We start from the raw sequence: 27004 nt of genomic DNA, 5'->3' as shown, positions 1-27004 counted from the left end.
CCGAGACATTACTAAAAGAAGCTATGGAATCATAGGCTCTTGCAGAATGGGCCCTAATTGCTAACAATAGCACAATTTAATACATCTTGAAATCCAACTTGAAAGTGTTGGAGAGGAAATCGGTTTATCTTTAACTCTCTCAGCATATGCCAAATAATATGGAAGAACAACTAAAAGATTTAGTTCTGTTCAGATAAAAGGTGAAATAAAGCGCTAGCTACAGCAAAAGAGTGCAGAGTCCTTTCCATTTTATCAGCATGAGGTTTTGGACAAACTATTGGTAAATTAACTGCCTGGTTAACATAAAATTCAGACACAATCTTAGGCAGGAAGCTTGGATGAGGTCTTAATGAAACTTTACCTCTATGAAATATCATATAGGGAGGACCTGACATCAAAGCATTAATTTCACTCATGCTATATGCAAAAATACTGTTTCCATGGATGGAAGGTTTAACAGAGGGGTAACTAAAGTCTTAAATAGAGTTTTCATTAAACTAGACAATACAATATTCAGATCTCCAGGGATCCTTCATAGGTGGAAATACTTTAACCAGACCCTAAAGGAATCTTTTAGAAATAGGATAAGAAAATATATTAAAACCAACAATCTAAGGATGATAGGCAGATATTGAACATAAGAATGGCCATACTGGGTCAGACTAATGCTCCATCTAGCCCAATATCCTGTCTTCGGACAGTGGCCAGTACCAGATGCTTCAGAGGGCATGAAAAGAACAGGGCATTTTCGAATGATTCATCCCTTGCTGTCTAGTCCCCGCTTCCGGCAGTTGGAGGTTTAGGGACACCCAAGGCGTGGAGTTGCGTCCCTGACCATCTTGGCTAAAGAAGAGCTCTGTGTAAACTCAAAGGTTGTCTCTTTCACAAGAAGAAGTGCATCTAACAAAAGATATAACCTCATCCACCTTGTCTATTACACGAAGGGGTGAATAACACTTCTCTATTCACTTCCTCCACACCATTCATGATTTTATAGACTTCTGTCATATCCCTGCTCACGTATTTCATTTCTAAGATGAACAGTTTCAGTCTTTTTAATCTCTCCTCATATGGAAGCTGCTCCATAACCCTAATCGTTGTTGCCCTTCTCTGCACCTTTTCCAATTCTAACATATCTTTTTTTGAGATGGGGTGACCAGAACTGTACACAGTATTCAAAGTGTAGTATAGAATGGATTTATATAATGGCATTATGATATTTTCTGTTGTCTTATCTATCACTATCCTAACAACCCCCGTTATCTTATTTGACTGCCAGTGCACACTGAGCAGATGTTTTCAGAGAACTATCCATTGATGACTCTAAAATCAATTTCTTGAGTGGTAACAGCTAATTTAGACCCCAACATTTTGTATGTATACTTGGGATTATTTTTTCCAAGATGCACTACTTTGGATTTATCAACACTGAATTTCAGCTGCAAATTTCTTGCCCAGTCACCCAGTTTAGTGAGATCCCTTTGTAACTCTTCACAGTCTGCTTTGTTTACTATCTTGAGAATTTTGTATCATCTAAAAATTTTGCCACCTCACGGTTCACCCCCTTTTCCAGATAATTTATGAATATGTTCAACAGCACTAGTTCCAGTACAGATCCTTGGGGGACCCTGCTATTTACCTCTCTCCACAGTGAAAACTGACAGCTTATTCCTACTTTTTGTTTCCTATCCTTCAACCAATTATGGATCCATGAAAGGACATTTCCTCTTATCCCACGGCAGCTTACTTTGCTTAGGAGCCATTGGTGAGACACCTTGTCAAGAGCTTTCCGAAAGTCCAAGTACACATCATCCAACAGATCACTCTTGGCCACATGGTTGTTGATCCCCTCAAAGAATTCCAATAGATCGGTGACGTATGATTTCCCTTGACAAAAACTACGTTGATTCTTCCTCAACAAATCGTGTTCATCTACGTGTCTGCTAATTCTGTGTTTTACTGTAGTTACAATCCATTTACCTGATACTGAAGTTAGGTTTACCGGCCTGTATTTGCCAGGATCGCCTCTGGAGCCTTTTTATAAAAATTGCCATGTCAATAGCTACCCTCCAGTCATCTGGTACAGAGACTGATGTAAATGATACGTTATGGTACCTCAATTAGTAACTGCAATTTCATATTTGAGTTCCTTCAGAACTCTTGAGTGAATAACATCTGGTTCTGGTGACTTGTTACTGTTTAATTTATACATTTGTTCCAAAACCTCCTCTACTGACATGACAGTCAGGGACAATTCCTCAGATCTGTTATCAAAAAAGAATGGGAATCCCCCTCACGTCCTCTGCAGTGAAGACCAATGCAAAGAATTCATTTAGCTTTTCCACAATGGCCTTGTCTCCCTTGAGTGCTCCTTTAGAACCTTGATTATCCAGTGGCCCCACTGATTGTCTGGCAGCCTTCCTGCTTCTTATATACTTTAAAACATTTTTGCTGTTAGCTTGTGTGTCTTTTGCTAGCTGCTCTTCAAATTCATTTTTTGGCCTGCCAAAGGGAGCAGATGAAGGGTATGGGTAAAGGAGGCAGGGGTCCTCACCACTAGAGCACCTCCTCATGGCTAGGGGTGCTGTAGCATCTCTCCCCCAATCTGGCATCCCCTGATGGCAGGTGCTCTAGTCCTCTGGTGGTCATGATTTAGTCTGCTCCTTCAAGAGTAACAGAAAGTCCAACAAAGTCCAAGACCATTTATCAGGTCTTCAGCCCCAACTCCGTGCCTGGTGGCCCTCAGATCCTTCTCCTAGGGCTTTCAGTCATCTTTATCTCCTTCTCAGGGACTTCACATCACCTTCTCTGGTGGCTGATAATGGGAAGGTTTGGATTCCCCTCCCACTACACTGGATTCAAGCCCAGGGACCCTATAACCAGGAGCAAGGACTGCTTGGTCCAACTCCTTGCTGCCGCTGGCTCTCTGAGCTTCTTCCTACTGAGCCTTTCTCAGGCCTTTCTTCCCTGCAACTCTCTAGGTTCACCTTTTTCTCAGGACTGGGACCCTCAGGGCCCTCCCCCGGAATCCTCTAGCAAACCCAAATCACCTGCTGCCTTCCTTGGTCTTAGTCTTTCATGCCTCTTAAATTCCCCTTGCTGTTCCTGCATTGAACAGCTCAGAGGGCCCTCTCCTTGGAAGTCTGCTTCATGCCTTTTATCAGGGTTTAACACTGGAGCCAGTGGCTGCTTTCTCTCTCCCCTGGCTCTCGCCAGACTTCTCTATTCAGGGGAGGAACCCGGGTCACCTCTTGCCCATGGGCTTCCTCTTGGACCCTCCTGGTATCCTCACTCTCTCTAGTCCCAGAGAGTGACTGCAGACTCTTTGCTTCTAGTCCCCTTCTGTGGTCAAGTTCCTCTGTTCACAGTCCTCTCCCAGCCCTTCCTTAGCTAGACTTATCCTCAGTTAAGCCTGACCCCCTCTCCAGTGCAGTCTGGTACGGTAATTGGACTCTCAGGCCGCCATTATCCATTCACAGCCTGTGTGGGGCACACACCCCATCGCAGGATGAATCCACTAAAAAAATTAGTTACCCACCTTTTCATAACTGTTGTTCTTCGAGAAGTCTTGCTCATGTCCGTTCCATTGTAGGTGTGCGCCTGCCACGTGCACAGTTGTCGGAGACTTCTGCTTTCGCGGTATCCGTAGGGTCAGCTGTGGGGGACCCTGGAGTGCTGCGCTCATGCCGTGGTAGATCTGGCGCCCCCGGCCCTACACCCTCTCAGTTCCTTCCTGCCGAGAACTCCGACAGAGGGCAGGAGGGCGGGCAATGGAATGGACATGAGCAACACATCTCAAAGAACAACAGTTACGAAAGATAGGTAACTGTTTTTCCTTCGAGCGCTTGCTTGTAGATTCCATTGTAGGTGACTCACGAGCAGAATCCTCAGTCGTGGGCTCGGAGGTCACAGTTTTGCAGATTGGAGCACTGCTCTGCTGAAACCTGCGTCATCTCAAGCTTGCTGGATCAGTGCCTAGTGCAAAGCAAATGTGTGATGGACGATCAGCTCGCAGCTCGACAAATTTCTTGGATCAGCACTGGGCGAGGAAGTCTGCCGAGGATGCCCGCAGCCTAGTCAAGTGAGCCGTCACGGTCGCCGGCGGGGTCACCTTCGCTAGCTCATAACAGGCCGTGATCCAGGATGAGATTCTCTGGGCAGACACTGGGCAACCCTTCATTCTATCCGCGACAGCAACAAACAACTGTGTAGACTTGCAGAACACCTTTCTTCGGTCTATGTAGAAAGCCAGGACACATCTGACGTCCAGGGTATACAGCCTGCATTCCTCATCGGTCATGTGAGGCTTAGGACAAAGGACCGGCAAGTATATGTCTTGATCAGTATGGAACTGGGAGACGACCTTGGGTAGAAAGGCCAGGTGCAGGTGCAGCTGGACCTTGTCCTTATAGAAGATCGTGAAAAAGCGGTTCTGAAGTGAACACTCTGATCTCAGACACCCTATAGGCCGAAGTAATAGCGACTAAAAAGGAGACCTTCCAAGAGAGAAGGAGGGAGCAGGACGCCAGGGGTTTGAAGCGGGGACCCATGAGCCGTGACAGCACAAGATGCAGGTCCCAAGGGGGAACCGGGTCCTGGACATGTGGGTAGGGGCACTGCCTGCTGATGTAATACATTGCGGCAGTATTATCTGCCAGGACTGACCACCTTGCCCTTCAGGTGGGGCAAAAAAGCCTGGCAGGCCAGGTGAACCACTTTGAGTTCCCTGACATTGATATGAACGGCTAGATCGTTTTGTAGCAAGTGGCCCTGGGTGCTGAGCTCCCCAAGATGAGCTCCCTAGCCCAGGTCCGACGCGTGAGAGACCAGGGTAAGCGATAGAGATGGGGTCACGAAGGGAACTCCTTGCAGCACCGAGTCGGGATCCCGCCACCAGTCCAAAGACAGTAGGATGTGGCTCGGCATCATGACCACTCAATCCAGGAGGTGCCTGCTGGGAATGTACATCGAGGCTAGCCACGGTTGCAGAGGCCTCAGGTGAAGCCAGGCATGGCTGACCATGTACGTGCACGTGGTCACGTGTCCCATCAGTCGCAGACATGTGTGGGCCATGGTGAGAGAGTGGGCTCTTATGTGGAAGATCAAGTCCACCATGGCCTGAAACCGCGCTTCCGTAAGGGAGGCCCTGGTACGCGTGGATCAAGAACTGCCCCGATAAACTCTATACGTTGGACTGGGGTTAACGTGGACTTTTCTGTATTTATTAACAGGCCCACGTAGAGGCAGGTGGAATGTACCAGATCGAGGCTTCTCTGCACCTGCTCCGGAGACCTGCCCTTGATGAGCCAGTCATCGAAGTATGGAAACAGGAGCACCCCACGCCACCTGAGGTAAGCCGCTACTGGTGCCTGAAGGGCGACCCCTCGCTCTCACAGATCCTGGGGGACAGGCCAGTCCTCGCCTACAGACAGCCCCCCACCCTGAAGGGCGACCCATCGCTCTCACAGATCCTGGGGGACAGGCCAGTCCTCGCCTACAGACAGCCCCCCAACCTGAAGGGCGACCCATCGCTCTCACAGATCCTGGGGGACAGGCCAGTCCTCGCCTACAGACAGCCCCCCAACCTGAAGGGCGACCCATCGCTCTCACAGATCCTGGGGGACAGGCCAGTCCTCGCCTACAGACAGCCCGCCACCCTGAAGGGCGACCCATCGCTCTCACAGATCCTGGGGGACAGGCCAGTCCTCGCCTACAGACAGCCCGCCACCCTGAAGGGCGACCCATCGCTCTCACAGATCCTGGGGGACAGGCCAGTCCTCGCCTACAGACAGCCCCTCAACCTGAAGGGCGACCCATCACTCTCACAGATCCTGGGGGACAGGCCAGTCCTCGCCTACAGACAGCCCCCCATCCTGAAGGGCGACCCATCACTCTCACAGATCCTGGGGGACAGGCCAGTCCTCGCCTACAGACAGCCTGCCACCCTGAAGGGCAACCCATCACTCTCACAGATCCTGGGGGACAGGCCAGTCCTCGCCTACAGACAGCCCCCCCACCCTGAAGCAAATACTCACCAGCAACCACACACCACACAACAGAACCACTAACCCAGGAACCTATCCTTGCAACAAAGCCCGTTGCCAACTGTGCCCACAGATCTACTCAGGGGACACCATCATAGGGCCTAATCACATCAGCCACACCATCAGAGGCTCGTTCACCTGCACATCCACCAATGTGATATATGCCATCATGGGCCAGCAATGCCCCTCTGCCATGTACATTGGTCAAACTGGACAGTCTCTACATAAAAGAATAAATGGACACAAATCAGACGTCAAGAATTATAACATTCAAAAACCAGTCGGAGAACACTTCCATCTCTCTGGTCACTCGATTAGAGACCTAAAAGTGGCAATTCTTCAACAAAAAAACTTCAGAAACAGACTCCAACGAGAGACTGCTGAACTGGAATTATTTGCAAACTGGATACAATTAACTTAGGCTTGAATAAAGACTGGGAGTGGATGGGTCATTACACAAAGTAAAACTATTTCCCCATGTTTATTCCCCGCACCCCACCCCCCACTGTTCCTCAGACTTTCTTGTCAACTGCTGCAAATGGCCCACCTTGATTATCACTACAAAAGGTTTTCTCCCCCACCCCGCTCTCCTGCTGGTATTAGCTCATCTTAAGTGATCACTCTCCTTACAGTGTGTAGGGTAACACCCATTGTTTCATGTTCTCTGTGTATATAAATCTCCCCACTGTATTTTCCACTGAATGCATCCGATGAAGTGAGCTGTAGCTCACGAAAGCTTTTGCTCAAACAAATTGGTTAGTCTCTAAGGTGCCACAAGTCCTCCTTTTCTTTTTTCCTCCTCAGTGACTTCAATGCAAGAGTTGGAGCAGACAACAACTCATGGCTAGATTGTCACTCACAGGGATACCCTTTTCTCTCTTTCTCCTGGAGATCCTAGATGTCAGTCTGTGGCTTCCTGGGTAAACGTCCTGCCTGCTGCCATTCTGTCCACTAAGTCCCGGCAGGCCCTGGCATTGCAATCAATGCCATCCCGCCCAGAAGTAAGGCAGAGGGGACATTGCTATTCACTGTGCCCCTGGTTCCTCTGCTGAGAGAGTGACTTGGAAGCCACATCAAGCAGAACTAGTGTTCCCAGAAACGCAGACAAGGAAGCCAAGGGATCCCTGCAAGAACTTTTGCCTTCTTAAGCCAAGAAGCAGACCTAAGTCTATTGTCAGCTCTGCTCTCTAAAGAGACCAGTGACACTGGGGCCAAATCCCACAGGTGCACGATACCCACATGGAAGAAAACCGAGGATAACTTTGAGATTTAAAAAGAAAAGGAGTACTTGTGGCACCTTAGAGACTAACCAATTTATTTGAGCATGAGCTTTCGTGAGCTACAGCTCACTTCATCGGATGCATCCGATGAAGTGAGCTGTAGCTCACGAAAGCTCATGCTCAAATAAATTGGTTAGTCTCTAAGGTGCCACAAGTACTCCTTCTCTTTTTGCGAATACAGACTAACACGGCTGTTACTCTGAAATTTGAGATTTAAAGAGCTCAATCTGTTTAGTTTAGCAAAAAGAAGACTGAAAGGTGACTTCAATTATAGTGTCTAAGGACCTTCCTGGGGAGAAAACACTGGTACTAAAGGGCTCTTTAGTCCAGTGGAGAAAGGCAGAACAAGAACCAATGGCTGGAAACTGAAGCCATAGAAATGTAAATTAGAAAGAAGGCACAATATTTTATCATTACAGTTGATTAATCGTTGGAGCAAACTACCACGGGATGTGGTGGATTATTCGTCTCTTGAAGTTTTCAAATCCAGACTGGCTGCCTTTCTGGAAGATGCTTTAGCCAAACAGAAAAGCTACTGGGCTCAATACAGCGGTAAGTGGGTGAAATTCAGCTGCCTGCAGGGGTGAAAGGAAGGGGGTACGGGCCGGTACGGCGTACCGGTCAAAGGTAGCCGCTAGTACCGGCCCGTACCGCTGACGCAGCAGTGCTTAAACATCGCTGCCCCTTTTCTGCCCTCAATTGGCGGCTCTGCCAGGTCCCTACCAGAAGGCCGCCAATGGGGGGGGGGGGAGGCGCAAAAGGGGCAGCGACAACCCGGCAGGACCGCCGATGGGGGGCGCAAAAGGGGCAGCGACGACCCGGCAGGACCGCCGATGGGGGGCGCAAAAGGGGCAGCGATGACCCGGCAGGACCGCCGATGGGGGGCGCAAAAGGGGCAGCGACGACCCGGCAGGACCGCCAATGGGGGGGGTGCAAAAGGGGCAGTGACGACCCAGCAGGGCCGCCAATGCGGTGCGCAAAAGGGGCAGCGACAACCCAGCAGGACCGCCGATGGGGGGCGCAAAAGGGGCAGCCATGTTAAAGCGCTGCTGCCCCCTGGCCGCTGACAGAGCGGGGGCGGAAGAAGCAGCTGCCCCGGGGCCGCGATTTAAAAGGTCCCGGGGCTCCCTTTAAATTGCCACTAGAGCCCCGGGCAGCGCTGGCCAGGGAGCGCAGATGGAAGGGCTGTGAATCATAGAATCATAGAATATCAGGGTTGGAAGGGACCCCTGAAGGTCATCTAGTCCAACCCCCTGCTCGAAGCAGGACCAATTCCCAGTTAAATCATCCCAGCCAGGGCTTTGTCAAGCCTGACCTTAAAAACTTCCAAGGAAGGAGATTCCACCACCTCCCTAGGCAACGCATTCCAGTGTTTCACCACCCTCTTAGTGAAAAAGTTTTTCCTAATATCCAATCTAAACCTCCCCCACTGCAACTTGAGACCATTACTCCTCGTTCTGTCATCTGCTACCATTGAGAACAGTCTAGAGCCATCCTCTTTGGAACCCCCTTTCAGGTAGTTGAAAGCAGCTATCAAATCCCCCCTCATTCTTCTCTTCTGCAGGCTAAACAATCCCAGCTCCCTCAGCCTCTCCTCATAAGTCATGTGTTCTAGACCCCTAATCATTTTTGTTGCCCTTCGCTGGACTCTCTCCAATTTGTCCACATCCTTCTTGTAGTGTGGGGCCCAAAACTGGACACAGTACTCCAGATGAGGCCTCACCAATGTCGAATAGAGGGGGACGATCACGTCCCTCGATCTGCTCGCTATGCCCCTACTTATACATCCCAAAATGCCATTGGCCTTCTTGGCAACAAGGGCACACTGCTGACTCATATCCAGCTTCTCGTCCACTGTCACCCCTAGGTCCTTTTCCGCAGAACTGCTGCCTAGCCATTCGGTCCCTAGTCTGTAGCGGTGCATTGGATTCTTCCGTCCTAAGTGCAGGACCCTGCACTTATCCTTATTGAACCTCATCAGATTTCTTTTGGCCCAATCCTCCAATTTGTCTAGGTCCTTCTGTATCCTATCCCTCCCCTCCAGCGTATCTACCACACCTCCCAGTTTAGTATCGTCCGCAAATTTGCTGAGAGTGCAATCCACACCATCCTCCAGATCATTTATGAAGATATTGAACAAAACCGACCCCAGGACCGACCCCTGGGGCACTCCACTTGACACCGGCTGCCAACTAGACATGGAGCCATTGATCACTACCCGTTGAGCCCGACAATCTAGCCAGCTTTCTACCCCCCAGCTCCACCCCTTCCGCCCAAGGCCACGCCCCTTCCGGAGGGAGTGGCCCCATACCGGTAAGAGCTGCATTTTACTTTCACCCCTGGCTGCCTGTGATATACAGAAGATCAGACCAGATGATCGAATGGTTCCCTCTGGCCTTTAAATATCTATTAAACCTGCTCCTCATGAAAATCTCATCCCAGCCCCAATTGTTAGAGACACCCTGAAGCAGAGGGTTTTACTGCCCTGCCAACATTAAAGTTACCTGGTTTATCTCTGGATAGTCTTTTGTTATCCAGTTAAAATCCATATGCGGAGTGAATTTACACAAGGTCAATGCCTTTCTGTCTGGGCTTTAGCCTCAGGGTTTGGCACCAAGGGAGGCTTAGGGGTCATGCTACTCATGCCTGGGGAAAGCTTTTCGGGAGTGGGTCCCCCAGAGCCTCTTGCAGGAGCCACTCCTGGAGCAAAGTCCTTCAGTCCTTCTTATCTTTATAGAAAGCCTTACAGGCATTGTATCCCTTGGCCAAGACCCCTCCTTGAGGCAGGAAGGCACTTTTCATTCCCACCCAAGACGGATCATTGTGGGGAAGAGGATCACCTCTTCATCTGCAATCTCTGGGGCAGATCCGCCATCCTGGGCCTGGTCCAAGAAATCCAAACACAGCAAAACCTCAATACACACAGCCATACCCTCTCATGAACTGACATGAGTCTAAAATGTTTTCGATTAATTATGCTACCTAAGAACTATTTTGAGCGTACCCGACGGTAAAGGGAGAGGTTGGTTCTGTGCCCACTCCAGCTGGCAGAGAGGAGCTGAGGACAGGGATTTACACCCTTGGTCTATGTAGTCCAGGGTGCAGGGGAATTGTGCAGCCCTGCCACCTACCACTCAGGAATGACCTGTAACTGAATCATAGAATCATAGAATATCAGGGTTGGAAGGGACCTCAGGAGGTCATCTAGTCCAACCCCCTGCTCAAAGCAGGACCAATCCCCAATTAAATCATCCCAGCCAGGGCTTTGTCAAGCCTGACCTTAAAAACTTCTAAGGAAGGAGATTCTACCACCTCCCTAGGTAACGCATTCCAGTGTTTCACCACCCTCCTAGTGAAAAAGATTTTCCTGATATCCAACCTAAACCTCCCCCACTGCAACTTGAGACCATTACTCCTTGTCCTGTCCTCTTCTGCCACTGAGAATAGTCTAGAACCATCCTCTCTGGAACCACCTCTCAGGTAGTTGAAAGCAGCTATCAAATCCCCCCTCATTCTTCTCTTCTGCAGACTAAACAATCCCAATTCCCTCAGCCTCTCCTCATAAGTCATGTGTTCCAGATCCCTAATCATTTTTGTTGCCCTTCGCTGGACTCTCTCCAATTTATCCACATCCTTCTTGTAGTGTGGGGCCCAAAACTGGACACAGTACTCCAGATGAGGCCTCACCAATGTCAAAGAGAGGGGAACGATCACGTCCCTCGATCTGCTGGCAATGCCCCTACGTATACATCCCAAAATGCCATTGGCTTTCTTGGCAACAAGGGCACACTGCTGACTCATATCCAGCTTCTCGTCCACTGTCACCCCTAGGTCCTTTTCCGCAGAACTGCTGCCTAGACATTCGGTCCCTAGTCTGTAGCGGTGCATTGGGTTCTTCCGTCCTAAGTGCAGGAACCTGCACTTATCCTTATTGAACCTCATCACCACACGGCCAGCAGGGGGCTGGGGAGCAATGCCAAGAAGGCGGGAACATTATTGTTCATGATGGTGACAGACAGCAATTCTCTCTTCTTCTGCTCTTATTCACTATTTACGGCTGGCAGAGACCATTCTGAACATCGAGTCTGATCGGCACAGCACAGGCCAGACAACCCCACCCGCGATTCCTGCACTGAACGTGTAGCTGCTGGATGAACTGCAGCATATTTCTTAGAAAGACACCCAGTCCCCGTTTAAAGACTCTAAGTGCTGGGGAACCTGCCACACTGCCTGGTAAGTTGTGCCCATGGTTAATTGCCCTCACTATATAAATGTGCACCTTATTTCCAATCTTCGTCTAGTTTCAACTTCCAAGCACTGAATCTCCTCCTGCATTTGTCTGCTACACTAAAGAGTCTCTCCTATGAGAAATCTCTTCCCCAGGTGAGTACCTGTAGACCATGATCAAGTCACCTCTTAACCTTCTCTGTGTTAAGCTAAATAAACAGCTTCTTTAGGCGCACTGCACGACAAGCATTGCAGACTGCAAATCATTCTTGCCCTACTCCGTTGTTCTCTGCACACTGTTCAACCTGAGCATCCAGAACTCAAGTCCTGCGATCCCGGATGAGGCGGGGTCCCATGGAAACTGCACCATGACATCGCATATCTAAGGCCTCGGGGCAGAACGCGCTGAGACATCCCAACTCTGGGAGCTTCACCTGGCAGCACGAACACCCATCTCGTCAGCTCAAGGGGCCTGTGCACTGACAGTGCCCGCAGCAACACAGTTATGATGACTGACGGCCGCACGCACAGACAGGAGACGTGGCCCTGCCCCAGAGAGCCACCGTCCTCACCAGACATGTAACAGACCCGTGAGCAGGGCAGCCTCCCAGTCAGACATGGGTGCAACTTGACTCTAATGATTCACCTCCCGGAAGAACGTCAATGTAGATGGGGCAGGAAGGACGAGGGTCACCATTCACCTGCTGCTATAGTCTTGATGTCGATCAGATATGCCAGTCTCTTGTTCTCCTCCATCCCTCTTTGCCTTCTCTCATTGATGCGAACGCTGTAATGAAGAAGAGTGAAGAATGACTGACAATGCTGTGCACTTGCCAAACCACATGGGGCATCTCCCACCCTCCCCCAGAACCACGCCTGGTGTCCCCCTCCACCCATGGAACCACACCTCCTGACCTGTGGCTCTCCAACCCCACAACCACCCCAGTCTACCCATCAGGTCCCATGGGGTACTGTACAGCCCTTAGTCCCTGCAGATTGGTGGTTCTCTACCTAGAAGGGACAGTTACTCAGGTCCCTGAAATTCTGCCTCTGAAACACCTTGTATCACAGATCTGTGGGATAAGTCCTACACCCCATCTTAAACAGTCTTTTGGAGGAACCCCATCTGTGTGTCAGACTCCCCAGGGGGGCTCACTCTTCCTTCAGGTTAGGCTACACAGCCTCACAGCCTCTGAGATTGAGCCCTGGCACTCCAGAATTCCTTTGGGAGCTCTGCTCAGCAGTTCAGCTGAGATAGACTCCTTGTTAGAGACTTGTTCGCTCTTCAGGGACTAATGCTCCCTAGCCAGTATTTGTGGTGACACCAAACCGGCCTTTCAAAACAGAGTAGGACTTATTAGGCAACTGGAACACAGCACTGGAAGGCCTGAGGTTAGCATTCAGAAATAAAGGTTAAAGCATCACCCATTCTGGTCAAGCCAGAGCAGCCCACCAGCCAAGCCGTAGTGGATTCCGCCTCAGACTCGGTCCCTCTTTGGCTCCTTAGCCACTCCCAGGGGAGAGCAGCCAGCCTCCTCCAGAAGCCCACTCTTGCTGGTTATGTCTCAAAAACCTCCTTGCTCTGTGTCATTGTTTGCTAGGTGTCAATGTTCTGGTCATTGGAGCTTTCCATTGTCTCTTTTGGATTCTCCTCTCAGCAGGTTCCAGCCAGTTCCACAACCTCCTCATTCACTGGAGCCCAGATAACAAGGCAATATTCTCACCGCATGTCCTGTGCTGCGCCCCCAGAGGAAACTTAACCCTTTTTTGTCACCAGGGTTAATAATGCAAAGGACAGAAAGAAACTGAGGCACACACAGAATTCATAAAACTGTCACAGACAATTCCCATTTGATCACATTGTGTGGGCAGGGTTCTCAGTTCTCATAGCACAGGCTCAGCAACCCGTGAAGGCAGTGGAAGCAAATGGAGCAGGAGCCAGGACCCTCACATCACTACCCACTTGGGAGCATCTGCACATTAGAGACAACTTCCGGGAGGTGCAGGGGCCAGGCTCCCAGGCTGGTATGCCACAAATTATCCTAAATAGGCTCCGAACACAACGAGAGCAAATTAATAGATTCCTAGATTCCAAGATCAACAGGGGCCATTTTGAATACCTATTCTGACCCACTGTATAACGCAGGCCAGAGAATTGCCTTGAAATAATTCCTAGAGCAGATCTTTTAGAAACACATCAAATCTTGACTCAAAAATTGTCAGTGATGGACACTCATGACCCCTGGTAAATTGTTCCAATGGTTAATTACTGTTAAATGTACACTCAGGATTGGAAGTTGTTCTAAAAGATCTGCTCTAGGAATAGTTTTGGGGAACTTCTCTGGCTTGTGTTATACAGAAGGTCAGACGAGATGATCACAATGGTCTCTTCTAGTCTTAGAATCTATAAATCAATGAACAATTCTACCATTTCTATCTAATAATGGCAAGGAAACAGGAACCACGCAGGGTAGCAGCAACCAGGAAGGAAGCAGGGACCTGGGCTTAGAGTTCTGAGTAACAACTGTTTGTCTAGTACTGAAGTTAGGCTTTCCGGCCTGGAATTGCCAGGATCACCGCTGGAACTTTTTCAAAAATTGGCATCACATTAGCTATCCACCAGTCATCTGGTACGTAGACTGATTTAAGCGATATGTTACATACTATAGTTGGTCGTTCTGCAATTTCACATCTGAACTCTTAGGTGAACATCATTTGCTACTGGTGACTTATTACTACTTAATTTATCAATTTGTTCCAAAACCTTCTCAGTAAGCATTCAAGATCATTCCAAGTTCTCAGTGACTCAGAAACAGGTAATGCTATTTTTGCATAGAGTGCCATGTTCCCCTCCCTTTTGCCCACGCAATCCTTCCTAAACAGGTTATAACCATTGATTTTAACATTCCAGTTATGGGAATCATCCCTTCAAGTTTCAGTAATACCAAATTCCATTCAATTTATGCTCATAAATGAGTTATTCCAATTCCCTGTTTGTCTGCTTCCTCAGGGACCCTTGGAACAGTGATGTAGCCCATACACAGAGAGCAAAAGAATAGTGCAACAGACAACCCCCAGAAAGACCAAATGCATCACTCACCAAGTCCTGCTACCTCAAGCACAGAGGCTGCAGCTATGCCCTTCAATTCTCCTGTTAGCTGCCTCTGTTCACTCAAAGGGTGCAACCCAAACCTCCTCAGGGATGGAGAGCACCAATTCAGAGCAGAGGAATCCGTCAGATGATGACCAGGGATGCCGAATTACAGAAGCACCGCAAATAGCCTCTAGTCCCCTAAGGAACAGCCATGATTGATAAGTGTACCAAAATGGCCAAAACCCTTGCAACCACCTCCTGTCTCACAGACTCAGGACCCTGCAAAGTGTTTGCTGCAATCTAGTCCGGAAAGTCAGCATCCTGCCTCTGACAGCATGGCCAGCACTTTGGGCTAGGCTGCACTGCCACAACAGTCCAGAGGGGAGCATAAGCACAAGGATTAGGCCTGACTACTCCATACTTGGTGCTCAGTTGACTCAGGTGCCACAGGTGGAGAAGCAAGGATGAGGCATTAGCCATTTTCTGGCTTGTTGAAGCAGCTGGAAAGGGTGAGTGACCAGAAGCTACCTCAAGACTGGGCTGGCAAACACAGAGATGGGAGAGTGTTCCCAGCTCCTCACAGAGAAATGAGCAAGCATTAATAACATAAAAATGGCCACACTGGATCAGACCAAAGGTCCATCTAGCCCAGTATCCTGTCTTCCAACAGCGGCCAATGCCAGGTGTCCCAGAGGAAATGAACAAAACAGGGAATCATCAAGTGATCCACCTCCTGTTACCCATTCCCAGCTTCTGGCAAACAGAGGCATCAGCCCTGCCCATCCTGGCTAATAGCCATTGATGGACCTATCCTCCATAAGAACATAAGAAAGGACATATTGGGTCAGACCAAAGATCCATCCAGACCAGTATCCTGTCTACCGACAGTGGCCAATGCCAGGTGCCCCAGAGGGAGTGAACCTAATCAGTAATGGTCTAGTGATTTCTCTCCCGCCATCCATCTCCACCCTCTGACAAACAGAGGCTAGGGACACCATTCCTTACCCATCCTGGCTAATAGCCAATAATGGACTTAACCTCCACGAATTTATCCAGTTCTCTTTTAAACCCTGTTATAGTCCTTGTCTTCACAACCTCCTCAGGCAAGGAGCTCCACAGGTTGACTGTGCTCTGAGTAAAGAAGAACTTCCTTTTATTTGTTTTAAACCTGCTACCCATTAATTTCATTTGGTGGCCCCTAGTTCTTATATTATGGGAACAAGTAAATAACTTTTCCTTATTCACTTTCTCCACACCACTCATGATTTTATAGACCTCTATCCTATCCCCCCTTAGTCTCCTCTTTTCCAAGCTGAAAAGTCCTAGCCTCTTTAATCTCTCCTCATATGGGACCCGTTCCAAACCCCTAATCATTTTAGTTGCCCTTTTCTGAACCTTTTCTAATGCCAGTCTATCTTTTTTGAGATGAGGGGACCACATCTGTATGCAGTATTCAAGATGTGGGCATACCATGGATCTATATAAGGGCAATAAGATATTCTCCATCTTATTCTCTACCCCTTTAATGATTCCTAACATCCCGTTTGCTTTTTTGACTGCTGCTGCACACTGTGTGGATGTCTTCAGAGAACTATCCACGATGACGCCAAGATCTTTCTCCTGATTAGTTGTAGCTAAATTAGTCTCCATCATATTGTATGTATAGTTGGGGTTATTTTTTCCAATGTGCATTACTTTACATTTATCCACATTAAATTTCATTTGCCATTTTGTTGCCCAATCACTTAGTTTTGTGAGATCTTTTTGAAGTTCTTCACAGTCTGCTTTGGTCTTAACTATCTTGAGCAGTTGAGTATCATCTGCAAACTTTGCCACCTCACTGTTTACCCCTTTCTCCAGATCATTTATGAATAAGTTGAATAGGATTGGTCCTAGGACTGACCCTTGGGGAACACCACCAATTACCCCTCTTCATTCTGAAAATTTACCATTTATTCCTACCCTTTGTTCCCTGTCTTTTAACCAGTTCTCAATCCATGAAAGGATCTTCCCTCTTATCTCATGACAACTTAATTTACATAAGAGCCTTGAATATGAACATAACCATGAACATATCTAGTTCTTTTTTGAACCCTGTTATAGTTAAATTAACTGTTACCACTCAAGAGAGAGAGGCCTTCAGTTGCGAAGGAGAGAGAAGTGAAGAACAGATTTTTTTAGGAATAGAGCAAGACTCGTGGCATTGAGACCTTCCATTTAGTGCCAGTCAGACCAGCTGGCCTCCAGGTGTGGGTTAGGGGTCCCTCTTCAGAAAGAGGAACATCAGAGCCATGCACAAAAATGCATGTGACAAATGTACTTCTGTCCTCCTATAACAATTGTGCACCCACTAGCCATAACATTGTCCACGGGACGCAGATTTACTGAGGGTGTCTACATTATGGAGACTATGCCAGCATAGCCCTGCAGTGTAGGCATAGACTACACAGACAAAAGGGGTTTTTCCATAGGTACAGAAATACCACCTCCCCAAACAATGGTAGGTACGTTGACAGAAGCATTCTTCTGTTGACGCACATGCATGTCCCCTGAAACGTAAGTCGGCACAGCGACATCAGCCAGAGATGTAAGGTTTTTCACATCTGACAAATGTAGCCACCTCAACCTAGCTTTTAAGTGCAGGCTAAGCCTCAGAGACCATTCAGGAGCAACATGGCGCTCCTTGTGTCTCAGGGCTAGGACCCATGCCTGGGAACAATTTAGGATGTGATGGCCCGGGCTCACTCCCAAGTTCCCAGGTCACATTGTGTCTCAGGGCTAGGACCCATGCATGGGGACTATTTAGGATGTGATGGCCCAGGCTCAGTCCCAGGTCACATTGTGTCTCAGGGCTAGGACTCATGCATGGGGACAATTTAGGATGTGATGGCCCGGGCTCAGTCCCAGTTTCCCAGGTCTCCTTGTGTCTCAGGGCTAGGACCCATGCATGGGGACAATTTAGGATGTGATGGCCCGGCCTCACTCCCAGGTTCCCAGGTCACATTGTGTCTCAAGGCTAGGACCCATGCATGGGGACAATTTAGGATGTGATGGCCCCCGATCAGTCCCATGCAGTCTCAAGGCAGTACCTGTGATGGGGATAAGGAGGAGTGCGACACTTACCTGATGAGATGAGGGTTCATAAACTCTGTGCGGACAGATCCCAGAATTTCATTGCTTCCATATTCCACTAAAGTCAGCTCTCCAGCATTGAAGATCATGCAGACCTGTAGGGAGACAGAAGACAGGACTCGGACAGCAGGCAGTGTGAGAGGAAGGGCTCAGTGGAGGAGCACAGATACTAGCTGGGTTTGTGGAAGGGATGCCCTGCATCCTGACCTGGATTCACCCTTTAGGGTCAGGAGGAGCGCTCAGTCTCTGGAGCTCATTCCATCCTTGGTCTCCCTTCTGTGTCTGCCACTAATCAGTACCAATGGGCTGAGTTTCTTGTTCTGTAGGAGCCAGGCTGTAGGCTAGTAAGCCGACTTCTCCAAGCCTCTCAGCCGTGCCAGGTGGAGTAGGATTCCCCCCAGTGAGTCATATGTCTGCTCTCTGTATGTCTAATTTCCCCCCAACGTCTTCCTCCTCTGCCCTACCCCTCTGCTGCCTGGGCAGTGTTTCCACCTCTCTGTTGTGGAAACACTGTTCATGCAAGCTCCCATACCAAAGGTTTGTTCTGCTCCCTGAAACATGGGCAGGGTAGGGAGCAGACCACAGGCTGCAGGAGTTGGGTGGACAGCATGAGGCATGGCAAAGAAATGGGCCACCCCAGGGGACGACTTCATGTTTGCAGTTTGTGAATAGAGTATTCAGCTAGGAGAGGGAAGAGTTTCACCCAATCCAACTCACATTCTCGTTGTCAAAGAAAAATTTCTCGTTCCCTCCGGATCCTTGCCAGGCCACCTGCAACACAAGGGTGTGGAGTGAATGAGCGCTGCCCCGGTGGTCCCTTGGCTGCTGTCACTGCACTGCTGTCAAGCTGCAGGCACCATGGGATCTGGGTTCAGTGAGATGGGATTCCAGCTAGCGATCAAAGCAGCAGAAGCATTTCAGCTCTTACTTCATCTCGATTGTTACATCTTGTTGGGTTCTGAAATTTCACTGCTGTTTGGCTCTGTGGAACTAACCTCCTCCCACTCTCTGCAGCAGCACAGACAAGCCTGGTGCCTTCCCTGCAAACAGCCTGACTAGACACAGTGAGGGATGCAGCACAAGAGTTCACCTCCCAACGCTTCAGGTGCCTGCACGGCCAGCGAGCAGTTTGCACTGCCATTCCTCCTACTTTTCCAGGTAATAAGACCCCCACACCCATCACTGGTTCCCCACTGAGCTAGCGTCAAATTCAAGCTCCCTGCCTTTGCTCCCAGGGCCCCAGCCTGCACCTTGGACCTGGACTCCTTTCACATTCCCTCCACCGACGACACAGCCTGTCTATCCCTTCATCTCCTTCTCTCACAGGCCTGCTCAAATAAATTTGTTAGTCTCTAAAGTGCTACCTTTTCTTTTTGTGGATACAGACTAACACGGCTGCTACTCTGAAGCCTATCTTTATTTGTGCAATACCTACTGGTGTGGATGAGACTTTATGGGCACCCCTGCCCCAGAAGGGGTGATACACTAAGGGTGTGGCGGAAGTTTGAAGGTCACAGCAATAAGAGATCAAGAAATGTGCCTTCCTCCATGCCGCCCCCATGCATGGAACGCTCCCCAAGCTACCTCTCTGGCCTCTGTTAAAGTCCTCCATAGAACTCAGTGGTGCCGAAGTCCAGGAGAAAGAAGGGGAAGGGACAGAATCTCTTCCTGCCCTCTCCTCACCTCACTGTTTTTGCTCTCACTTGCTGTGTGTTATGCTGACTACAGATATGTCTCCCTTCTGTGCCGGAAGGTGCCTTTCCCCAGTCTCTCTGGCTATGTCTACACTGCAGCTAGGAGCTGTAATTCCCAGCTTGGGTAGACATGCATTCACTAGCTACTCGGCGGCTACCCAAAGTGGCCGCTGTGCCACTGTGGCCACACTGCTATTTTTAGTGCGCTAGCTTGAGCAGAGCGAACGTACAATATCTACCAGAGCTGAGAATTACAGCTCCCAGCTGCAGTGAAGAGGTACCCAGCACACCTTTGGCAACTGAAAATAATTAACAACAGAATAGTTGTAGTGATGTCAAAGGGCATTAAACGGACTGAGGCAGCAAACCCAGCCAGCCAGAGAAAGCGGCTGCAGTTGGCCCTTCCTCCCCCAAGCAGGGGCTTTCAGTCATAGCTTCAAGGAGCACAGGCAAGATAAACTGACCACGCCAAGACCTGATTCCTTACTAGAAACAAGTATGGTGGACGCGTGAGAGGGATACTGTGCTTGATGCTGAGCACTGGAGAGAGAAACCTGGAGACTAACTCCAGCCAACCCCTGCTCTGATTACCAAGCAGCAGTGTCCACAGGCTCAGGTTTCTGAACAGGTGCTGTTGTTCCCAGTCCAGTTTAGCACTGTAACTGGAGGCCATATACAGCATCCCTTCCCCTGAAGATGCTACCGAAGGTAGGGAACTGATGTCAGCAGGAGCTGCAATGGAGACAGGAAGTTCAGACTTGGCTGCTGAGCACAAAGCCCTTGACCCAGTTTTGGGAAGGGCACTGTGAGTGGATGAACCCTGTGTTCACCTGGCCTTTGTAGCACACTGGCTTCTGATTTGCTTCCAGGTGTAATACAAGGTGCCGACTAAAGAGACATGCCATATATGTAAACAAAGCATTTCTTGATCTCTTATTGCTGTGACCTTCAAACTTCCCCCACACCCTTTGTGTATCACCCCTTCTGGGGCAGAAGTGCCTGTAAAGTCTCATCTACACCAATAGGTATTGCACAAATAAAGATAGGTTTCAGAGTAGCAGCCGTGTTAGTCTGTATCCGCAAAAAGAAAAGGTAGCTCCTTAGAGACTAACAAATTTATTTGAGCATAAGCTTTCGTGAGCTAGCTGTAGCTCATGAAAGCTTATGCTCAAATAAATTTGTTAGTCTCTAAGGTGCCACAAGTCCTCCTTTTCTTTTTACAAGTAAAGATGAATCTCTGTACAGTTTGAATTGTAGCTGTTGGAGAGACCGCCTCTCTCCCTGAGCACTCAGACCAGCTGTGGTGCTCTCTCTGACAGTCTGTCAGGGCCTGTTTGAGAGCAGACTGAACTAATGGTTGGAACCCAGCGTAGTGTTGGGGTTGGGAGTCACAGCCAGAGTCAGTAGTTGGAGTTAGGGCAAGGGAGCACAACACGGAATGAGGTGAGGTAACAGGAACAAGGAGCGGGAACCAGGTGAGAAGGCAGGAACTTAGTCTCTGAGGTCTGGTCAGCAGCAGGCCCAGCTACCAGTTGCTCAGACAAGGGGTGTGGCAGGAACAGGAAGCTTTAAGAGATGACCAATCAGCAGTATGCTGCTAGTCAGCTAAGCCTGCTAAGTCAGTGAGTGCACCCTCTGTTTGCACAGTATCAGCAGCAGTTTCCCTGTCTGGCCTTCACAAGATCCCCTGGTAAGGAGTTCCACAGGTTGACTGTGCGTTATGTAAAGAAGAACTTCCTTTTGTTTGTTTTAAACCTGCTGCTTAATAATTTCATTGGGTGACCCCAAATTCGTGTGTTATGTGAGAGTCAATGACACTTCCTGGTTCACTTTCTCTACACCAGTCATGATTTGATAGACCTTGATCCTCTCCCCCCTTCGTCGTCTCTTCTCTAAGCTGAACTGCCCCAGTCTTTTTAACCTCTCCTCATACGGAAGCTGGTTCATACCCCTCATCATGTTTGTTGCCCTTCTCTGTTCTTTTTCCAAATCTAATATTCCTTTTTTGAGATAGGGCAGCCAGAACTACACGCACTATTCAAGGTGTGGGCTTACCATGGGTTTATACAGTGGCATTATATTTTTTGTCTTATTATCTACCCCCTTCCTAATGATTCCCAACATTCTGTTCGCTTTTTTGACTGCCACTGCACATTGAGTGGATGTTTTCAGAGAACTATCCATGATGACTCCAAGATCTTTCTTGAGTGGTAACAGCTAATTTAGACCCCATCACTTGGTATGTATAGTTGGGGACTATGTTTTCCAATGTGTATTACTTTGTATTTATCAACACTGAATTTCATCTGACATTTTGTTGTCCAGTCACCCAGTTTTGTGAGATCCCTTTGCAACTCTTTGCAGTCTGCTTTGGACTTAACTATCTGGAGTAATCTTGTATCATGTGCAAACTTTGCCACCTCACTGTTTACCCCTTTTTCCAGATCATGTATGAATATGTTGAACAGCACTGGTCCCAGTACAGATCCTTGGGGGACCCCACTATTTACCTCTTTCCACTGCGAAAACTGACCATTTAGTCCTACCCTTTGTTTCCTGTCTTTTAACCAGTTACTGACCTGTGAGAGGACCTTCCCTCTTATCCTATGACTGCTCACTTTGCTTAAGAGCCTTGAATCCTATTAAATTAAATAGGATGGGACTGGTTCCTGGCAAAATGTTGTTATTAGCTGGAAGTCGTTAATATCAGGGTTGCTATTAGGGAGCATATACTGTAATTATTTTTACTGTATCTATTGCATAGCACCCACAATGTGCTAGATACTGCACAAGCCCATAAGGAGACACAGATGCTATCCTGAAGAGCTTATAACTTGCACAGCCCAGACAAACATACAAGCTGAACATGTTAATAGAGATGTCACAAATGCTGATCCTGGGCTCGGGCTCCTTACTAGATTGGAACTAAGGCCCCCATAAAGACCTGTCATGCCAACTGGGCCTACAAATTTACCCCAATTGTCAGCTCAGCTGTAAAAAGTATGTAAAAGTTTGTAAGATGTTACAACAAATATTAAGGGAGAAGATGTGAAACGGAGACACAACACCCATCACGCTCTTTCTGGGTCCTTAAAAGAAAATGATTTGGTGGGGAAAGTACGGAAAGAACAAAAAGGACAGCTGGAAAGAACAGCAGATGCTACTGGAGCGAGCTTCACCGTCACGGCTGCCACTCCTGCCATTTCCCGGGACCCTGGCCTTCATCATCCTGATCCCGTGAGGTGTCCTGGCCAGAACGGCCGGGGCCAGGGGGGCAGGGAACCAGATGACTTTGCCACCTCCACCAGCCTCAGCTGAATCTCAGACACCACCTGGGATGACAGTTATTACCACGGTCTATACCATCTCAGAGATGGTCCAACAGCCGGGGGATTTTCCTTCCAACCATTGCCTCCAGCAAAAGAGCAAGGGAACAAGGGATGCTGTTAAAATGAAAGCTTTATTTAATACTTTAAATTTCAAATGCTTAGCCTATTTATTCCACCTAAATTAACAGAACAGGGCCCAGATCCCACTACCAATTCTCTCAGCTAACCAGTCCCCTCCAACTTATTAAAACCACTAGTTGTTTTAAGCAACACACTATTCAGACGCCAGTGAGTCTGCCTGGGAATCCAGAGACACCAAGTCAACCACAAGGTTCTGCAGCAACTTCCAGTACCTCACTGAGCTTGTTGGAGTTCAAATCCCCCAGCAGCAGTGTATCTGAGGTATGGGCCACAAGGTACCTCTCCTTCCCCAAAATCTTCACCTCATCAATCTCATAACCATAGTGGGATTTCAGCACCACTCTGGTTCCTGTGGAGAGGTTCTTCACAATGACCTGGAGAGAGCAGGGCAAGAGGTAAGGAAGCTGGCTGGCCCCTACAGGAGCACAACACAAGAGCCCTAAGGAAGGTTCTTGTTTATCTGTCTAGGTAGTTCTATGCCCCAGCCCCTCACAAACACAGCACCCCTGCAGGAAAGGGAGCATTCCCCTCACCCCCCCACATTGTACCCCTGGGGAGCTATGGCACAAGGAGACTGAGTGATTTGTTCACGGGCACACAATGAGTCTATGTTAGAGCCAGGAACTGATGCCAGTTCTGTCACCCCAGCTGCCCTCCACCACTCACCCACACTGAATCTTGTTCCTAATATATGCAGAAATATACACACTTCCCAGCAAACTGGTGGAGATGGATCCCTTAGCTAGCAATGGGATTTTACCCTCACCTGGTAATGCACTGTGTTGACTTCTGTGTATATTTTCCGAATTTTAGGGGTCAAAGTTTGGCTTGGGGTGGGCAGGAGGGCAAGGGCAGAGGCTGGATTCCGTTTCCAGACTTTTAAACGTTTGGGTGTTTTAAAAGGCACAGGGCTTTCCAAGCCAGTGGAATTGTTTAAGCACTTTGCTGAATTCCAATGGTACCCTTAACTCTTTTGAACAGAATTTTCTAAACAAAGCCAATGTTTTATTGGGGCTGGGTGTAAGCAGGAGCCCAGCTGTGAGAGCTTATGAAACCCATCACAGCAGACTGCAGGGAGGGTCTGGGGACTGGGAGCGGGCTGTGGAGGCAGACCTGGGCGAGACAGGAGGGTAGTAGACAGTACTGAGGACTAAGCGTGCTAGGTGACTGATTATCACAGCTTCACTCACAGACACCTGCTTCACACAGGTGATGAACTGCTTACCTGGCTCGGCCCCACATATGTCATTTCAAATTTATTCTTGTAAATGCTCCTGCGAAGGCAGCAGTCAAACTGCTCCACCCCTCCACAAAGGGTGCCCTGGGGAGCAAACACAAGGCAGGTAGAGTGCAGCAAGTGAAGGTCCTTAGATACTGTAATCAAGTCACTCTTCAGTCTTCTTTTCGATAAGCTAAACAGATGAAGCTCTCTCACTGTAAGACATTTGCTCCTGCCCTTGAATAATCTTTGTGGCTCTTTTCTGCACCCTCTCCAGTTTTTCAACATCCTTCTGAAAAAGTGGACATCAGAACTGCACAAGTATTCCAGTACTAAGCTCACCAATGCTGTATACGCAGGTAAAATCTCCTCCTGACTCTTACTCACTACTCCCCTGCTTATCTATCCAAGGATCACATTCGCGTTTTTCACTAGCGCGTTGCTCTGGGTGCTCATGTTCAACTGTCTGTCCAAGATGATCCCTAGATCCCTTTCAGAGTCACTGCTTTCCAGGATAGAGTCTCTATTCTATAGGTATGGCCTACATTCCTTCTTCCTAGATGTCTGACCTTCTATTTGGCTGCATTAAAAACACATTTTGTTTGAATGGGCCCAGCTTACCAGCTATCCAGACTGCTCTGTAAGACTGCCCTGTCCTCATAGTTATTTACCATTCCACCAATCTTTGTGTCACCACAAATCTGATCAGCAGTGATTTTATATTTACTTTTGGATCTTTGAAGAAAATGTAGTATAGTGTCAGGCCTAGTACGATCCCTGTGGAATCCCCCTAGAAACACTGCCATTGAATGATGGATTCCCCATTAACAACTACTTTGTGAGGTCTGTCAGCCAGTTCTTAATCCATTAACATGTACTCATTTTTTAAATCAGAATATCATGCGGTACTAAGCCAAATGCCTTTCCACAGTCTCAGTAATTACATAGACTCAGTTACCCTCATCAACCAAACGTCTAATCTTATCAAAGAATGAAACCAGGTTCGTTTTAAAGATGAAGGTCTTAAATGTGTAAGGGGAAGCAAGGAACAGCCTTGTAGGGCACATCTTTTGTCCAGGGACTTTCGGCCTGGGATAATTTTGAGCAGAATCCCTAAGGCAGAGACAGGGGCACTCTCTGGTCATAGAATCATAGAATATCAGGGTTGGAAGGGACCCCTGAAGGTCATCTAGTCCAACCCCCTGCTTGAAGCAGGACCAATTCCCAGTTAAATCATCCCAGCCAGGGCTTTGTCAAGCCTGACCTTAAAAACTTCCAAGGAAGGAGATTCCACCACCTCCCTAGGCAACGCATTCCAGTGTTTCACCACCCTCTTAGTGAAAAAGTTTTTCCTAATATCCAATCTAAACCTCCCCCACTGCAACTTGAGACCATTACTCCTCGTTCTGTCATCTGCTACCATTGAGAACAGTCTAGAGCCATCCTCTTTGGAACCCCCTTTCAGGTAGTTGAAAGCAGCTATCAAATCCCCCCTCATTCTTCTCTTCTGCAGGCTAAACAATCCCAGCTCCCTCAGCCTCTCCTCATAAGTCATGTGTTCTAGACCCCTAATCATTTTTGTTGCCCTTCGCTGGACTCTCTCCAATTTATCCACATCCTTCTTGTAGTGTGGGGCCCAAAACTGGACACAGTACTCCAGATGAGGCCTCACCAATGTCGAATAGAGGGGGACGATCACGTCCCTCGATCTGCTCGCTATGCCCCTACGTATACATCCCAAAATGCCATTGGCCTTCTTGGCAACAAGGGCACACTGCTGACTCATATCCAGCTTCTCGTCCACTGTCACCCCTAGGTCCTTTTCCGCAGAACTGCTGCCTAGCCATTCGGTCCCTAGTCTGTAGCGGTGCATTGGATTCTTCCGTCCTAAGTGCAGGACCCTGCACTTATCCTTATTGAACCTCATCAGATTTCTTTTGGCCCAATCCTCCAATTTGTCTAGGTCCTTCTGTATCCTATCCCTCCCCTCCAGCGTATCTACCACTCCTCCCAGTTTAGTATCGTCCGCAAATTTGCTGAGAGTGCAATCCACACCATCCTCCAGATCATTTATGAAGATATTGAACAAAACCGGCCCCAGGACCGACCCCTGGGGTACTCCACTTGACACCGGCTGCCAACTAGACATGGAGCCATTGATCACTACCCGTTGAGCCCGACAATCTAGCCAGCTTTCTACCCACCCTATAGTGCATTCATCCAGCCCATACTTCCTTAACTTGCTGACAAGAATACTGTCCCTGGAATACAAGGGATTAAAGCCAGCTCAGCTCCTCCCCACCCCACCAGGTGCTATGGGGAGACAGAGGGCAGACTGCATTTGGGAAGGCCAGGCGGAGGAAGGGATTTTGCTGCGGCCGCTGAACCATCACTTGTGCCATTTCTCAAACTCCTGCGACTCTCATCACATACCAGATTGCAGGAACTTCTTTCCCACTCTAAATCCCAGCCCACCCCTCCTCCTTGTGTTTCTAGGTGCCATCCCTCCCCCTTGGTCTCTGGCTGTCCCTCCCAGTGCCATGTGTCGTCGACTGCAGGGACACAGATCAGATTCCACCATGCAGCAGGCAGGAATGCCACTTCAGCACACCTCAGGGTGGCTCTGGAGGATGGCTTGAGGCTATAATTTCATGGTACGCACCGCACAGAGCCGCGAGCCATCCCTCTTCCATGCTAAGGCTGTGATAGTGTAAAGGTGTGCGATTTCTTTGGGTTTGGCTTCCTCCCAGGCACTCCTGCGGGGGCTCCAGTTCAACACCCTCAGCCTGTGGGAAGAGATGAGGAAGCAGTGACCTTGAAAAACTGCAAGTGGCAGGCGAGGAA

General features: G+C 48.7%; 1 protein-coding gene across 5 annotated transcripts in view; it reads right to left on the bottom strand.

Annotated features, from left to right (window-relative positions):
* The window catches only part of IFT172 (intraflagellar transport 172), a 154029-nt gene that overhangs the window by 89869 nt on the left and 37156 nt on the right, over positions 1-27004 (bottom strand). For all 5 annotated transcript variants that reach the window (XR_013345524.1, XM_077812218.1, XM_077812220.1 and 2 more), the window contains 6 exons: positions 26823-26946; positions 24167-24262; positions 23154-23315; positions 18495-18548; positions 17769-17872; positions 12253-12338 (listed from right to left, as the gene is read on the bottom strand). Coding sequence is in view for 4 of the 5 variants with exons in the window: in XM_077812218.1 (XP_077668344.1) it covers positions 12253-12338; positions 17769-17872; positions 18495-18548; positions 23154-23315; positions 24167-24262; positions 26823-26946 (626 nt within the window). In the remaining variant the exon portion in view is untranslated. The remainder of the gene's footprint in view (positions 1-12252; positions 12339-17768; positions 17873-18494; positions 18549-23153; positions 23316-24166; positions 24263-26822; positions 26947-27004) is intronic.

The sequence above is a fragment of the Eretmochelys imbricata genome, chromosome 3 (genome assembly GCF_965152235.1).
Source record: "Eretmochelys imbricata isolate rEreImb1 chromosome 3, rEreImb1.hap1, whole genome shotgun sequence".
Lineage (NCBI taxonomy): Eukaryota > Metazoa > Chordata > Testudines > Cheloniidae > Eretmochelys > Eretmochelys imbricata.
Note: the sequence above shows the minus strand (reverse complement) of the source record. Positions and strands in the feature narration are given on the sequence as shown.